This window comes from Orycteropus afer, unplaced genomic scaffold (assembly GCF_000298275.1).
Source record: "Orycteropus afer afer isolate SDZICR_OR568_19922 unplaced genomic scaffold, OryAfe1.0 scaffold00005, whole genome shotgun sequence".
NCBI lineage: Eukaryota > Metazoa > Chordata > Mammalia > Tubulidentata > Orycteropodidae > Orycteropus > Orycteropus afer.
This window is the reverse complement of record NW_006921592.1, coordinates 3,809,311-3,826,208: the sequence shown is the minus strand read 5'-3', so window position 1 is coordinate 3,826,208 and position 16,898 is coordinate 3,809,311. Positions and strand designations below refer to the sequence as shown.

The following is a 16,898-nucleotide window of genomic DNA, read 5'->3' as shown; positions in this document are numbered from 1 at the left end:
ATGGAAGTAGATTGCCCCATCTTCCTTCCGAGGAGTGGCTGGTGGGTTTGAACCGCCAGCCTTCTGGTTAGCAGTCAAGTGCCTTAGGCACTATACCACCAGAGCTCCCAAATTTACCTTCCAAAAACCCTTACCTTTTTTCTTTTTTAAAGCACTGTTTATGACTTTATCACTGTAATTAAAATTCTAAAAGATAAATGATGTTAAATTTACAATAAATTATGTTAAATTTAACATCATTTATCTTTTAGAATTTTAATTAGTGTGATAAAGTCATAAACAGTGTCTTTAAAAAGAAAAAGGGTAAGGTTTTTTGGAAGATAGGAAACAAGGTCAAAGACATGCATGTGGCAAGATCTTTTGGGAGACAACATACATTGCTCAGTCGTACAACATGTTATCAGAAGACATGGGTTATCATTACCTTTAATCTGAGGAATTGAACCCATATTAACAATCTAAGTACTGGAAGCTATTCGTAAATCTGCTATTTGACTACTTCAAAGCCAAGAACTACATAAAGTCCATTCCGACTCATAATGACCTCATGTGACACAGGACAATGCGACTTGCACAAGAAAGTAGAAGATGACATGCATCATTTTTTAAATACATTTTTTAAAAATGTGGTTTTTTTAATTAGGTTATAGTATTTTAGTACACAACAGATTAATATAAGAGATACATTATTAATATTTTCATCGATCAAATTTTATAAAATCATATTTTAAATGTTCCTTGGAGCTCTAATGTTAAAAAGTTATTCTTGTGCTGGTAACCAATTAAGAAATTACCTTGAACTTTGTTTTTTAGTGCTCTATAGGTTGGCAGTTTGAACCTACTAGCCACTTTGTGGGAGAAAGATGTACTAGTCTGCTTCCATAAATTTTGCAACCTTGGAAACCCTATAAGGCAGTCCTACTCTCTCTTATAGGTTGCTATGAGTCTATCAATTCAGTAGTGGTGGGATTAATTTTTCATGTAGATGAACCAGAAAGGAATGAAACATTATTCTTTTTCCTAGAAGAAAAGCTAAATATTAAGAACACTTCACTCCAGTGACCTGTGAGGGATTCTAGAATGAGTTGTGCATGGGGCATGGAGTTGCCACTGAGCTGCCCATGGGTCAGTCATTTTCCAGCCTACTCACATGGAATAGTAATGGCAGACAAAGCGTTGGGACCAGCACGCAAGTACAGCACCACAAGGGGTCACAAGGGGCAAAGGCAGTAGTGGCCACCACTGACATGAAGATAAGAATTTGTCCTCATTTCCACATAGGATGTCTGGAGACCCCTTTTGAGAACTGAAGACAAGTTCCTTGTGGGCAGTATCTTTGTCTTGTTCCCAGCTATAGCTCTAGAACAAGAACAGCACCTCCATCAATATCCTTGAAGAAATGAACGTTTAGACCATGTAAATGACTGTTGTTGTTGTTGTTGTTATGTGCCGTCGTGTCAGCCCCGACTCATAGCGACCCCTCCTTGGGTTTCCGAGGCAGTATCACTACGGAAGTAGTATTGCCCAACCTTCCTTCTGAGGAGTGGCTGGTGGGTTTGAACCGCCAGCCATCTGGTTAGCAGGCAAGTGTCTTAGCTACTATGCTACCAGAGCTCCCTGTAAATGACTAGCAACCCTTATAGGATAGGAGGCAAAGAAAGGAGGGCCTCAGAATGACTTCCCAATTGGACTTCACAATTGGACTTCCCAATAATTGTGGTGGCTGGAGCTCAAACTGATTCTCTTTAAATTTGAAAATGAAAAAAAAAAAAATGACATTAATGGCACCAAATTGGGGTAGATCAATACATTCTGGTACATTAGCCACTGTGTTTAAATAAAGGCTGGATGGAAGATGTTGTACAAGACAAAGTATTTGAGATGCAAGATTTGATCATCCAGAGGTTCTTAACATTTTGGTGTCATTTACTTTTTTGAGATCTGATGAAAACTATGAAAAATCTCCATAGAAGAATCCATACGCAGACATAGGAACTACTGAGGGGAAAGGTAGAGATAAGGATGACAAGGTGAAGATAAAAAGGATTAGAAGAACCTGAGGTCCCCTTTGAATCTATTAGTCTATAAGAGATACCATTTGCCAACTTTTTTGCAAAGTACATATTTCTCCTCCCTCAATCAGTTTTTGTAAATTCAGATTTATATATATTGACAAGATTAGTTTAACAGCCACCATTTTGCATTGCTTTGGGAAAGTTTGCAGTTGTGGGAATTAGGGGTACTTCTAGACTTTGCTTGAGTTTTGTGAATGCTGAAACCCAAGGCATATATCTAGAACAGGCAACTGTATACAGACAAATTTGATTAGTGGTTACCAGGGGTAAAAAGACCCCTGGTGGCTCAACAGTTAAGTGCTTGGCTACTAACCAAGAGGTTGGCCATTCATCCCACCCAGCAGCTCTGCAGGAGAAAGATCTGGCTATCTGCTCCTGTTACAATCTAGCAAACCCTATGGGGAAGTTCCATTGTGAGTCAAAATTGACTAGATGGCATGCAACAACAACAACCAGGGGTATGTAGGAGGGAGAAAGGGGAAGCTGTTGCTTAAGGGTACTGAGTTTCTATTACGGATGATGAAAAAATTTGGAAATGACAGTGGTGATGGGTTGCACAACATAGTGAATGTAACTAATGTCACTGAAATTTACACATAAAAATGGGAAATGGCAAATGTTTAGTCAGATATTTTTTACCACACACACAAACAAAAGCTTCAGTGGCAAGAATGTAGGAAACAGAACTGAAGGAAAAGACCAAGAAAGAAGCAATATGTTTTCAATAGGGAAGGAATCAGGAGATGAGCATCAGAAATTGTAGATCTTGGACATGGCCACAGAACAAAGGATATGTATCATCCCAAGGCAAAAGATGGGTTTGCTATCTAGAATTCAAAGACACAGCAATGAAGGAAGTAGTGCTAAGAGCACTAAGTGTTCAGGTGGCTGACATGGCAACCAGAGTCTTTAAAGCAAATTCAGAGAGATAGTAAATGCTGGAGAGGAAACAGAGGTGGGTTCAAATCCTAACTCCATTCCTTCCTACCTGTATCCTATTGGGCAAATCACTTTATTTCTCTGAGCTTTGTGTTTCTTATAATGTTATCCACCAAGGGAGTTATTTTTGAAGTACAACCTTTTACCCTGTTGGCTGTAAATCGTGAATCCGTATTTCATTGTTGGAATGTGTTGCTTGTGATTGAGTCACTGGATACAGAGACTTGTTCTCTAATATACTGAACAAGTGTCTTAGTTATCTAGTGCTGCTATAAGAAAAATACCACAACTGGATGATTTTAACAAATAGAAAAATACCACAACTGGATGATTTTAACAAATAGATTTTATCTCCTTTAGGAAGCTAGAAGTCCAAATTCAGGGTGTTAGCTCGAGAGGAAACTCCTTGTCTCTTTTCAGCTTCTTTTCCTTGGTGATCTTTATTTGGCTTAGTTTCTGTTTTCCCTCATCTCTGGTTCCTTCTCTGCCTCCTCAGGTTGGTTTACACTTCAAAGGTGATTGGCTTAAGACACTCCTTATACAAATATGGCCTTATTAACATAATCATAATAATAATAATAACCTATTCTCAAATGGGATTACAACCATAAGTATACAAAAAACAAAGGAAAAAGAAAAACTCTTAATTCTAACTCAGCAATTCTACAGGACAGAGTAGTACTGCCCCACAGAGTTTTCAAGGCTGTAAATCTTTACAGCTGAAGAAGAGTTGACACTTTGAATTCTGGTGTTGGTGAAGAATACTGAAAGTACCATGGACTTCCAGAAGAACAAATCTGTACTGGAAGAAGTGCATCCAGAATGTTCCTTAGAAGTGAGAATGGCCAGACTTCGTCTCACCTATGTTGGTCATGTTGTCAGAAGGATCTGTTCCCTGGAGAACGATATCATGCTTGGTGGAGGGTCAGTGAAGAAGGGGAAGGCCCTCCACAAGATGGATCGACACAGTGGCTGCAACAATGGTCTCAAGCATAGCACAGATTGAGGACAAAGCACAGGATGGGCAGGTTTTATTCTGTTGTACATAGTGTTCAATGAGTCGTAGTTGATGGACAGCACCCAACAATAATAGCAAAGAATCTTTGTGGAGGCAGACTGCCACACCTTTGTCCCCCAGAATGGCTGGTGGGTTAGAACCACGAAACTTTTAGTGTACAGCCAAACTCTTTAGCCACTGTACAACCAGGGCTCCTCAACCACAGTATAAAAAACCAAAAACCAAACTCACTGCCGTCGAGTTGATCCCAATTCACAGCGACCCCTCCTTGGGTTTCCGAGGCAGTATCTCTACAGAAGTAGATTGCCCAGTATTCCTTCTGAGGAGTGGCTGGTGGGTTTGAACGGCCAGTCTTCTGGTAAGCAAATGCTTTAGGCAAGACGCCATCAGAGCTCCCACAGTGTAGGGGTTAGGAATTACAACACGTATTTTTTGGGACATAATTCAATCCATAACAGTAAATACTCAATATTTATAGAATAAATGATTAAAGGCATAAAATATTTATAGGTAGCAGAGTCCAAATATCTAATATCCAGTGCCTATGTGTAGACATGAAACTCAGAACCTCTTAAAAGTAACATCATTTTCAAACCAGAGGATATTCAATCAACAGAACAAACAACTTCTGAACATCTATATTTTGTGTAATAAAAATCACTCTTGAGACAAGACTGCATTACATGTAATATTGTACTTTCTCAGATACACACAAATACAGTTTAGAAATAGCCTAAACAAAGAGTAACACAATCCATGCATCAGTCACTATAATTTTCAGAACATTCATGCAATAAATACTTACTAAGCATGTGTACTATTTGTAGCATCCTGTGCTTGCTAGGAAGTATTAGATATTTCTGCTTTTTTTTCTTTATGTACATGTGAATAGGAACATTAATCAATTCAAATGAAATTGTATGCAAATAAAGCTTCTTGGATTGTACAAACAGTCTGTATTCAGCTGCTAACTAAAAGATTGGTTATTCAAACACATGCAGTGGCACCACAGAAGAAAGCCCTGGTAATCTGCTTCCAAAAAGATTTCAGCCAAGAAAATCCTATGGAGCTCACTTCTACTCTATAATACATGGGATTATTGACTCAGCAACTAGCAACAAGTGATAGAAGTATTCTTAAGAGTTCATGTCCTCGACCTTGAGACCAGTAGAACTAGAACCATCTATCACTGTCAACCACTCGTAAAAGGATCAAAATAAGAGATCCTGGATAGAGTGGGAGAAAAATGTGGACCAAAACTCAAAATCATAAAAAGAAAAAGAAAAGACCAGGCTTACTGTCTGATAGAAATTGGTGAAACCTCCAAAACTATGATCCCAGGCCATCCTTTGGGGCCTGGAATTGAACTCACTCCCATAGCTTCCAGTCAAAAAACTGACAGGCATATAAGGTGACTGTTTACACCAGGTAGGTAATCTCCTTAGAACAATCAACCAAGGGAGATCAGAAGGGCAGTATTTGCACAGAGAGATGGCTCAGAGAGCAGAAATGCACAGGAGAGGACACAGGGGAAAAGTAACCACAGGGAGGAAGTGGGGAGAAAGCTGTCACATTGTGGGATGGCAATCAATCTCATGAAACAAAATGTGTATGAACTGTTGTATGGAAAATGAATTTGCTCTATAAATTTTCACCCAAATCACAATGTAAGAAAAAAACATTTATGTCTTAATACTTAGTACACTGCAATGGTGCCTGTCTAACTTATTTCCTCTGAACTACTGTAACAGGCTCCTAACTAATACTCTTGCCTGCACTCAGTCCTCCTCCAATATACTTTGCTGAAGCTAGAGTAGTCTTTTAAAAATGTGAAGTCTAATCATGGTACAAGGCCCCACCCTGCCCACCACCAGGACCACGACATCCTTCTTGATCTGGCTCTGCCTACCTGTCACCTCACTCACCTTGGGTTACCCTTTTCCTCACACTTTGGACTTTAACCACACTAATCCTTTCATTCCTTCTAACCCGAGCCCTTTCAAAGCCATTTCCTCTGCCTAGAGGGCTCTTTTCTACCTCCAATCCTGCATTCTTTACCTAGCTAACTGCTACTCATTCTTCAGATCACAATATAAATGTCACTTCCTCAGGAGAGCCTTCCCTTCACCTCCAGATTAGTTCAAGTTCTGACAGATTATAACAGCTCCTACTAACCTGTCACTAAATTGGCAATTTCATGAGGGCAGGGCAGAGTTTGCATGTTTTGTTCATCAGTGTATCTCCAGTGATAGGCTCAGTATTAGCCTATCTTTACTACAGGTACTTCTATAGGGTTGGTATGATTCAGAATCAACTCAATAGCAGTGGGTTTGGTTGGTTTTTTATTTGTAGTGACGAGAACATGAGCTTTGGCTATCAAACAGAGTTTAATTCAAACTCCAGCTCCACACCCATCTTTGACTGCATGAGTTCTTGAGTCTCAGCTTCCTCATCTGCTCATCTGTAATTGGGAATAACAGCTACTTTTTAGGGTTATCAACAAAAAAGAAAAAAATAAAAAAAATAACCTCCTGCCCTCAAGTCAATTGTAATTCATAGTGACCCATTGAGTTTCCAAGACAGTAAGTAAATCTTTACCGAAGTTGATTGCCTCATCTTCCTGTCATGGAGCAGCTATTGGATTTGAACCACTGACATGCTGGTTAGCAGCCAAATGCCTTATCCCCTACACCACCAGAGTTCCTCTATCAGTTTATGAGAGACTGAAAATAACATGCAAAGGACCCTACGCATATGAGAAGAAACTGCTCTTTCTTCAAGATGCTTCCTTATGTTCCAGCAGATCTGCTAGATGAGCAGTGAAGTGACCTTGTGCGTCTTCCAAGACAGCCCATCCCAAGCCATGGGTTCCTTCTGTACCACTTGGCCTACGAGAGTGTCACCATGTAAAAACAGGCAAACACACTGCCATGAGCAAGAGCTAAGGATTTACTAAGGGCAAAGGGAAGGAAAGGGACAGAATGAACATGGTGTATGTTGAGCACCCACTAAGTGCCAGGCATTTTCATCCATTCATTTCTATTCTGATTCTACAAATGAGGAAATTGAAGCTCAGAGATCTCTGTGATCACAAGAGATCATCTTGCCCAATAAGTGGTATAGGTTCTGACTTGAACCCAGGTTTCTGTCTCTCCACTAGACTTGCTCCTGCCACGCCAGTGCCTGAACAGCTCCTTTTCCTTATATGCCCTGATCATGGGCTGATCTGCTGGCTATGAGTCCAAGTATCCACTTCTGATAACTTCACATCCAACAGCCAGTTCAGGCCAGTCTGTGTGATTTGGGATTAGCTTAAGCTCACTAGGAGCCTCATACATATTAACTTCTCTGTCTCTGGGTAGAGTTTGGACACCATTTTCTGATCATGTATTTATATATGATGTAATCAGTAGTAACTGTACCTGCATAGCGTGTTTAAGAATGTAATGATGTCAGTGTATGATTTCCTGTTTGTAAACCCTATAAAAACAGCTTCCCTTAACCCCATCCCGGAGCAGTCTTGGAAGGCAATTACCTCCAGCTAGTCCTTTCTTTAGGAGCTCTGGTAGCATAGTGCCTAAGGCACTTGACTGCTAACCAGAAGGCTGGTGTTTCAAACTCACCAGCCAATCCTCGGAAGGAAGGTTGGACAATCTACTTCTGTAGTGATACCACCTCAGAAACCCAAGGAGGGGTCACTATGAGTCGGATCTGACTCGACAGCACATAAAAACAAAAGTCTTTTCTTTTGGCCAAAGAAATAAAACTGCCTTCCACCTACCTCAACTCAGCCTCTGTCATTTGGCTGTATACGGAGTCCTACCAATCAATGCACTTTTTGCAGTGACATTCTGGCAAGCCAGCCAGGAGCTCTGCTCGGTGCCAGAGGGGACTGGACCAAACAGCTGTGTCAACGATCCAGTGCACAAGGAGGGACCGTTCTCCTAGAGATTCTCAGAGCCTACTCTACCTCGACCCTAACAGGGACTCCTAGGAGGAGGTGAAATGCACTCTAATTTAGGTGAGTAACAATTTTAAATACCCTTAAATAAGTCCTAAAACCAAAAACCAAACTCACTCTGCCATCTAATTAATTCAGCTCACAGGGACACCTCCTTGGGTTTCCGAGGCAGTATCTCTATGGGAGCAGATTACCCAATCTTCCTTCCAAGGAGTGGCTAGTGAGTTTGAACCGCCAGCCTTCTGGTTAGAAGTCAGATGCCTTAGGCACTGAGCCACCTCCCCAGTCAAAGCAGCAGTAAGGCAACTGTTATTTTGTTTGGGGACTCTTTCCCCATTGAGGCAGCCTTAGGCTGACTGGTACTTTGTTTTTTCTGGGGGATTTTCTTTAAGGCATAAAGCAATTGTTGCTTTGCCACAGCATGGGTAATTCTGGAAGTTCTGAGAAGCGTACCCCATTGGAGTGCATTCTTAGTAATTGGAAAAGTTTTGTTATAATCCTATGAAAAGTTTAAAATGAGGTTTTTGTGTAATGCTGCTAATCCCCAGCATGTTCTGGGAGATAGTGAACAATAGCCCGAAACCTGCACTAAATTATAATACAAGTTTGCAACTTATTTTGTTTTGAACAAGGGAAGAGAAATAGGATTTGAAAAAAAATGCATATAGAAGCTTTTAAGACTTTATGACAAAACAAGAATTGGCAGAAAGAATGTAAGACTTTCCTCTAAAAGGTAAAGAAGAGTAAGTTGAAAAATTCAAAGAGGTAAAAAGAACCTGTGCCCGGTCCCTCTGGCTGTTGCACCTCTACCTGCAGCTGTGACCAGACGCCAGATCTGCCCTCGGCCCAGAGGGAGCTGAAGAGTCAGGAGCCCCTTAGGGGATGTGGACTGGCTGCCATGCCATGTCCCCATCAAAAGATTGTGGCCCCCAAGGGAGCAGGAGTCTGCACTGTGACCCTCTAACTTTCCCATGCCTCCTGCTTCTGTCACATAGCGGTCAGCCCCCCAGATAAAAGTTCGAGTGGGGTTCCAAATAAATAAATAAACAAGAGGTAAAAAGAGTTGTTTCATCTTAAAATAAAATGTCTGGTTATGCCAGAATATGGAAGATAATAAAAGCCAAAAAGTATATGTTGTTGTTGTTGTTGCTGTTACGTGCCATCGAGTCGGACCTGACTCATAGCGACCCCTGCTTGGGTTTCTGAGGTGATATCACTATGGAAGTAAGTAGATTGCCCAAACTTCCTTCCGAGGAGTGGCTGGTGGGTTTGAACTGCCAGCCTTCTGATTAGCAGTCAAATGACTTAGGCATTACGCTACCAGAGCTCCCAAAAAGGATATAGTTAAGTTGTAAAAGGTCAGGGGGAAGTTAAATAGAAGGCTAAAACTTATGCCACAGAGAATAGAAGGATGTGTATGTGCATTTTGAGTCTAGCAGTGAATTTATATGATGTTTTATAAGCTTGGGTCTTGTGATAGTTGGAGCTGTGTGTCAACTTGGCTGGACCACAATTCCATGTGGCTTAAGCAGTTGTGATGTGGTTATTCCCATGACTGGATCAGATGAATATGTTTTAAGCAGGTAATCCATTGAAAGGGAGTTTCCTGAGGGGTGTGGCCTGCTTCCAATATATTTATGGACATCCTGGGAAAAGAGACACTCTTCTGTGCATCGGGATTCTGTTGTGCTGCCTACAACTGTCCGCGAGTCAGCAATCCACCATTCGGCCTGGAGATCTTGGATTCGTCATTTGTTAGAGTCAACAGCTGGTGTACTGCCTGCCAGCCTCGAGCTCCTCAGCCCCTGCAGTTGCACGAGTTGGGAAAAGCCTCCAGCTTGATGTTTCATCTAAGAACTTTGGACCTGCCAGCTTCTGTAAGTGTGTGAGCCATTTTCCTAAGATAAATTTCTCTTTCTCTCTCTATATAAGCTTTACTGGTTTTGTTTCTCTAGAGAACCCAGTCTAACACAGGTCTTAAGCTGGATACAATTTTTCTGTTTTATTTGTTCTGAAAGTTGGCTGTGTCCAAACTTCTGTTTTTTGTGAAGTCAGTGGCCATCTTCATAGAATAGTCCAATAACAACAAAAAACAAGTCAATTTTTTCTTACAAGAGAAACTGACTCTTGCTCCTGGCTTGTAATTTGGGATTTTATGAATCACTGTGAGAAACACTCTGCTTGCTTGGGGCAAGCTTGATAGACACTGGAAGAGAGAATGCCCTGACAGACAAGGGACTAACAGACAAAACACAATTAAAGCATTAAAAATAAATAAATAAGAGCTGCCTCATATTGTTTTCCTTAACTCCACCAGAGATCCAGAAGAATTAGAGTGATGGGAACTGGGGCGCAAAACTTGAGGTCAGCCCTTAGGAACCCCTGATTAAAATCAAGGTCCGTGAAGGAATGATACATTTTTTGACAGAGACAAGAAAAGTATCCATTCAGTTTTAAGTAATTTAAAGAGGGCTCTCTCAAAGCTCTGGTGGCATAGCGCCTATGGCATTTGACTGCTAACCAGAAGGCTAGCAGTTCAAACCCACCAGCCACTCTTTGGAAGGAAGATGGGGTAATCCACTTCTGTAGTGATACTGCCTCAGAAACCCAAAAAGGGGTCACTATGAGTCAAATCTGACTTGACAGCAGTGAGTTTGGTTTGGTTTTTGGTTTTTGGTTCTCTCAAAGAGAAAAGCACCAGTAATGGGAGTAACAGAAGTTACCTGGAACTTCATACAACAAATGAGCTGCTCTGCTAGTAGCGAAACTTTACCCATGGCTTTCTTTACACACCTGACTGTCGTCTGGTCCCTCTTCCAGGAAGGGACCTGGGTGCCAGCTGCAAGCTCAGATTGTCTTTCGGAAAGGATGATGATGATGAACACTTACCTGAGCAGGGCTGGAAAATGCAAGCTTTGCTCCTGACCCTCCACACTGAAACAACAGATCTCCCACCTGAAATTGAACTCACAGTGGCCCTCTGGGTCTGGGCTGGTGAATAGCCAGGAAGAACAAGGAACACAACACCTGTAAGTAGTGAACTGCTGCTGAGAATTGTACCCCACGTGCAGCAATACCCACTTTGCACGGAGGTTCAAATCAGACTGAAACCAATGGTGCATCGGTTTCTTATGTGTGGATTGTTAAGACCATCCCAATCTCCTTTCAACACGCCAATTTTGCCTGTGAAAAAGCCAAATTTGGGTAAGTGCCTAAGATTTTTAACTTCCAGGGAGAACAAGAATTCATACCCAGAGCGAATATCTGCAGGTTGACAGTCCCTCATGCTCATTACTAGCTGTGAGGTTTCCTGGAAATGGTAGGGTTTTTCCAGATTTTTATTCCTAATTTTAAATTAATTGCAAGGCCTATCAAAAGGGAGATACACAAATAAGTAAAGGCAACCGTCATTCAGACGAAGCAACAAAAAGCCACCAGAACTAACTCTATCTTAAATTTCCAGGCTTCTTTAATCCCTCAGATCTCTTTACAAGAACTGGAAGAGCCAAAATGGAGAGTATCCTCTTCATTAAGAAAATGGAAACACACTCCAGATGGTAAAGCAAAGATCCCAGGCTTTGTTAAAAGAGTTCATGAATCTTCTCACTTCAGTCGGAATACCATGTATGAGTGAGAAAAACAATGTATCTTGGAATTTAGACTATACTTAGTCATCCAGCATGTAAGCCAAACTTGCTTAACTTGTGCAGAGAATAATCCAAAATTTAAATTTAAACAAAACCTTTTACCTGAAGTCCAAGCTCAAGGGGTATATCCAGAGAAGCAATGGCAAGTAGACTTTGTTAAAATGCTACATACAGCTGGAAATTTTAAATACTTGCTAGTATGTATAGACACCTTCACTGTATGGGTGGAGGTATTTCCCTGCAGGACCAGCAAGGAAAGAGAAGTTGTAAATATAAGCACTGGTTCAAGAATCATCCCACATTTTGGTCTGCCTGCCAACAATGGGAGTGGTAATGGGCCACACCTCATTTCATCACCTGGAAACTGCATTCCATCTGATGACCCCAATCAAGCAGAAAGTTTGAATGAATGAAACATGAAGAAAAACCTTGCCTATGGCCCTATCCTGGGTGCACATAGTACCTAGAGATAAAGTTGAGCCCATTAGAGCTCCTATATGGACAGCCTTTTCCAGGAATCTTGAGCTCACAAATGGAAATAAATTTACACATATATACATACATACATACACACACATATATATATATATATATGTATGTATATATATATAATGGAATAAGAGGGTTTGTTCTTACTTGAAAGACTTGTCTGCCATGCTTTCTTCTACTCACAGGTACTCCCACTTATGTCAGAAATACCCCCATGACATTTCTGCTCATCATTTCCTTCCAGAAGAGGAAGACCTCCCATGGACCTGGAAAGATGAACCCTTTCAAGGGAAATAAAAAGCACCTTACACCGCTCTTCTGGCCACCCAAATTACAATGAGGTTAAAAGGTGTGAAACCTTAGATTCATCACAGTAGGCTAAAATGATGCACAGCATTTTATTCAAGGAATGCACAGTGTTCTTCAGAGAGTTTCTCAAGGTTTCTCTCAACATGATAAAAGGAATAGAAATGTAATTTTAAGAAAAACCAGATGGCCAAGAGAGTTGAAGAAACTGGAGGAAGATCATCCACCATTGATTACCAGTTGCTGATCCAGCAATAGCCTAAATCCACTCCAGAAGTATCATTCAATAATTTAAGATGAGCATTGGTTGTGAATGACCAATGCCCAAAAGAAAAGGAGAGAATGAGACAGTGGCTAAATTGCCCCATTTCCTCAAGTGGTTGATTATGGGCTGACCTGCTGGCTGTGGGTCAGAGTGTCCACTTCTCCTGATAACCAGCCAACCAGGCCAGTCTGTGTGATGTGGGATTACCTTTACCTTTACCTTTAGCTCATTTAGGAGTCTTCTGCATATTAACTTCTCCTCTGGGTGGAGTTTGGCCACCATTTTCTTCTCATGTATGTACTTGTGATATAATCAGTAGTAACTGTGTCTGTGTAGTATGTTTAAGAATGTAGTGATGTCGTTGTGTGATTTCCTGTTTGTAAACCCTATGAAAACAGCTTCCCTCAACTCCATCTTTGACCAGTCTTGGAAGGCAATTAGCCCCAGCTGTTCCTTTCTTTTAGATTTGAGGGAGTCTGCTTCTGTAAATACTTACGGCCTTGGAAACCCAGTGGGGGCTGTTATGAGTAGGAACTGATTCAATGGCAGTGAGTTTGGTTTTGGTTTGTTTCTCTCTTTTAGCCAAAGAAATAAAAGTGCCTTTCATCTACCTTGACTCAGCCTCTGTCATTTGGCTCTATATGGAGTCCTGCCGAGTAAACCACAGTTTTTGTGGTGACAGTTTGAGAACAGCTTTGGAGCTCAACAAAAATTTAAAGATCACAGTTCCTCAGCACATTTATCCAATTATCTCATGTGCAAATTGTTTTCTTTTTAGAATCTTGGAAATATTTAAATGAGCAAAATATTTATCCCAGCAACTCTAAAGGTTCAAGTTTCCTTCAAAATGAAGGAAATGAGGTCTTGAAATATGTATGCAGTATCCTCCCTTTACACACAGTCAGGAATCAACTGTCTTGCACCGAGAGGGAGAGTGTTATCTCCACAGTTATCCATTTACTGATAGTTGTTGTTGTTGTTAGGTGGCAACCAGTCAGTTCCGACTCACAGCAACCCCATGCACAAAAGAATGAAACACTGCCCAGCCAGTCCTGCACCATTCTCGTAAGTATTGCTATACTTGAGCCCTTCATTGTAGCCACTGTGCCAATCCATCTCCTTCAGGACCTTCTCCTTTTTCACTGGCCCTCTACTTTACCAAGCATGGTATCTTTTTCCACGGACTGGTCTCCTCTGACAACATGACCAAAGTATGAGAGACAAAGTCTGGCCATTCTTGCTTTTAAGGAGCATTCTGGCTGTACTTCTTCTAAGATCGATTTCTTTGTTCTTCTGTCAGTCCATGGTATATTCAATATTCTTTGGCAACATCATCATTCAAATGCATCAATACTTTTGCAGCCTTCCTTGGGAGTATTATACCCCAAAGTTAAACTATTTGATTACCTCACTTTGTATTCAATTCCCGGTTAATTTTATCTTGTCGGGGAATGGCATGTTTTCTAAATTTATAACCTCAGTATGCTCCCTATTTAGGAACAGACTCCCTGACTCAACTGCTAATTGCATGTTCAGGATACTCTTTTATTCTTCTTCAACAAAAACCCCAGAAAAGGTAATCTTTAAGATAAATTCTTACTCTTCTCCATGGGTTAAAGTCATCCCCCACTCACTCTCTTGCTTGCCACCCTCCTAATGAAAATTCTGGATGTTGTTAGTTGTTGGGTACCGTTGTTTGGGTTCATAGTGATCCTACATCATGTACAACAGAACGAGACACTGCCCAGTCTTGCACCGTCCTCATTCTGGGTATGGGAAATCGATTTTTTTTTTTTTTTTTTAAAAAGCCCAGGAATAGAATAGCTCCTTGTAATTTGATTAACACCTTTAATCTTTGACCAGTTTAGTAGTCTTGGTTTCCTGTTTCTTGGGATTTGGCCTGAGCCTAGGAGTTCCCCAAAACTCCTGGATCAAACATAAACTAAAACAAGGCTATTATTCATCAATTTCCGGGTTTATTGGCACCTCCCCATTTGAGGGAGCTCTGAGAGGTCTATCACCTAGGAAACACAATGGCAAATTCCCGGAATAGGCACAGATAGAATATTTTTTAAAAGCACATAACAAAAAACAGGGTTTAGTTAACCAAAAACCAAACCAAGCCCTTCAGTCAATTCTTACTCATTGTGATCCTATAGGATTAAGTATGTAGACTCTATAGGGTTTCCAAGACTCTATAGGGTTTCCAAGACTCTATAAGGTTTCCAAGGCTGTAAATCTTTATGGAAGCAGACTGCTTCATCTTTCTCCCATGGAATGGCTGAGCACTTTAACTACTGTGCCACCAGTGCTCCTAGGGTTAGCACACACACCCCCCATATATAAATCATGATTCAAAACTCATTGACGCAGTAGCATCTTTAGTCAGGGACAGAATCTTCAACCTGAAAATCACAAGTATGTGCACTTTTCCTAACCGAACTGGCAGTTAGTTGGGAAACAGTTCAGTAATATCCCATCCTCATATTTATTATTTTCTTCTAAAAATGAAAGCTTCACTTATCAAACTGGCCAGGCTACTGCTGATACAGTCACCATCTGTGCGCAAAGAACAATAAATATTAGACTCCAAGTTATCTGCATGGGTTGTAGAGACCCTGATTTTGGAAAAGGAAGTGAAAAGGTTCCCTCATAGAAGACATTTTGAACCTTAAAATGGAACTGCTTGCTTTGATGAAAATGGCTATGGTGTGTGTGTGTGTGTGTGTGTGTGTGTGTGTGAAAGAGAGATAGAATTGGTCTCGAATTATCCTTTCTTGTATTACAAGTTATTTAGCTTCAATTATTAGTACATTGCCTCTGTTGAATGATTAGGTGTGTGAAATAATTTCTTTGCTGATTCTGTGTACTGAGAAGACTAAACCACATTGATCCAATGAGCCCTCCTCTGTCGTTTCTTCCACATAAATTCAACCGAATTTATGGACCGCCTACCCTGTGCCAGGCACTGTGCCAGGCCCCGTGCCAGGCTCCGGAGATATAAGGATGAATGAATCAAGGTTCCAGTTTATTAACGATCTCTTAAGATTTGGGGAGCAAAGCCTCCCTCCCCGCTTCCTTGGCAGCTCCACGGCTGTCGATCCACTCACAGGTGTGAGTTCTCCACTGCTCCGGGTTTCTGAGAACACCATAATCCTGAGCCAGCTCATGAGCCTAGCACCTGGGTTCTCCCCGCGTCCCGAGAGTCAAACGCTCAAGTTCAACTCGGGAGCCTCAGGGCTCGCTCCTCATCCCCTAAGCGCCGGCGCCGGCGCCACAGCGCACAGAACTGCTTCCTTCTACCTGCCTGCCTGCCCGTCGGGGTGCGCCAGACCCCACCACGCCCGCACCCACTTACTTTGCCGTTGTCGCCCACGCCAAGAAGGTGATCTCGCAGCACCTCCATGGAACAGGTCCAGGTGGAGTGGACGAATGTCCCTCGGAAGATGTGCGCCAGGGGCGGCATCTGGGAGGCGCACATGTCAGCGGGGAGTGCCGTGCCGGGTCGGCGGGCCGAGGAAGGCGCACCTGGCGGAGGCGCAGAAAAGGCTGCCTGCAGCTGTGGGAGGCGACCAAGCGGGAACCGGCTCTGGCCTTGGTCCTGCCCCCTGCTTCCCCGGGCGATCGCCTGCCCCCTGCAGGCCGCGCCCAGGGGCTGGCTCCCTGCCTCTTCAATGCCAATGGGATTTCTCTGCCTCGAGTTGGCTCTGCGCCCCCGTGGGGTGTGGTCTTTCTCTCCTCCCCTGCGTTAGTGTTTTGATGTTGTTAACTCTTTGAGTTTCCAAAATCACTGCTCAGGTTGCAGTTCTTTTAAGTCGTCCTGGCTGAGTCACCCGCTCAGAGAGCGGGAATTGAAGGAAGGAGCTTGAAGACCTCATAGTTCTGGCTCTGGACCTTTAACTGGACCCAAAATTTGCTTTTGCCCTTTACCTCCCCCCTTCTCTCGTTGGCAAGCTTAGAGGCTTGTCTGCCTGCTTTCTCTACCTTCTAAACTCTTACGGCCATTTATGGCCGAACCTTGGACTTCCTCCACTATATAGCACCCACAGAGTCCGAACTTGCAGAAGTTCAAGGTCTGATGAAAGGTCAGTTAGGGTTGCCTGCTGTGTCTAGTTTCTTTTTCAGTTTCCGTGGGCTGCAGGCTACATCTGTCCTAACCTGATGTTCTAGAAGTACGTCTTACAGAACCTTCCTGCAG

The 16,898-nt window shown here is 42.1% G+C and overlaps 1 protein-coding gene across 1 annotated transcript in view; it reads right to left on the bottom strand.

Annotated features, from left to right (window-relative positions):
* Positions 1–16,181, bottom strand: part of GDA (guanine deaminase) — a 123,084-nt gene extending 106,903 nt beyond the window's left edge. The window contains exon 1 of the mRNA XM_007938474.2: positions 16,059–16,181. Within this exon, the coding sequence (XP_007936665.1) occupies positions 16,059–16,181 (123 nt within the window). The remainder of the gene's footprint in view (positions 1–16,058) is intronic.
* Positions 16,182–16,898: the final 717 nt, after the last annotated feature.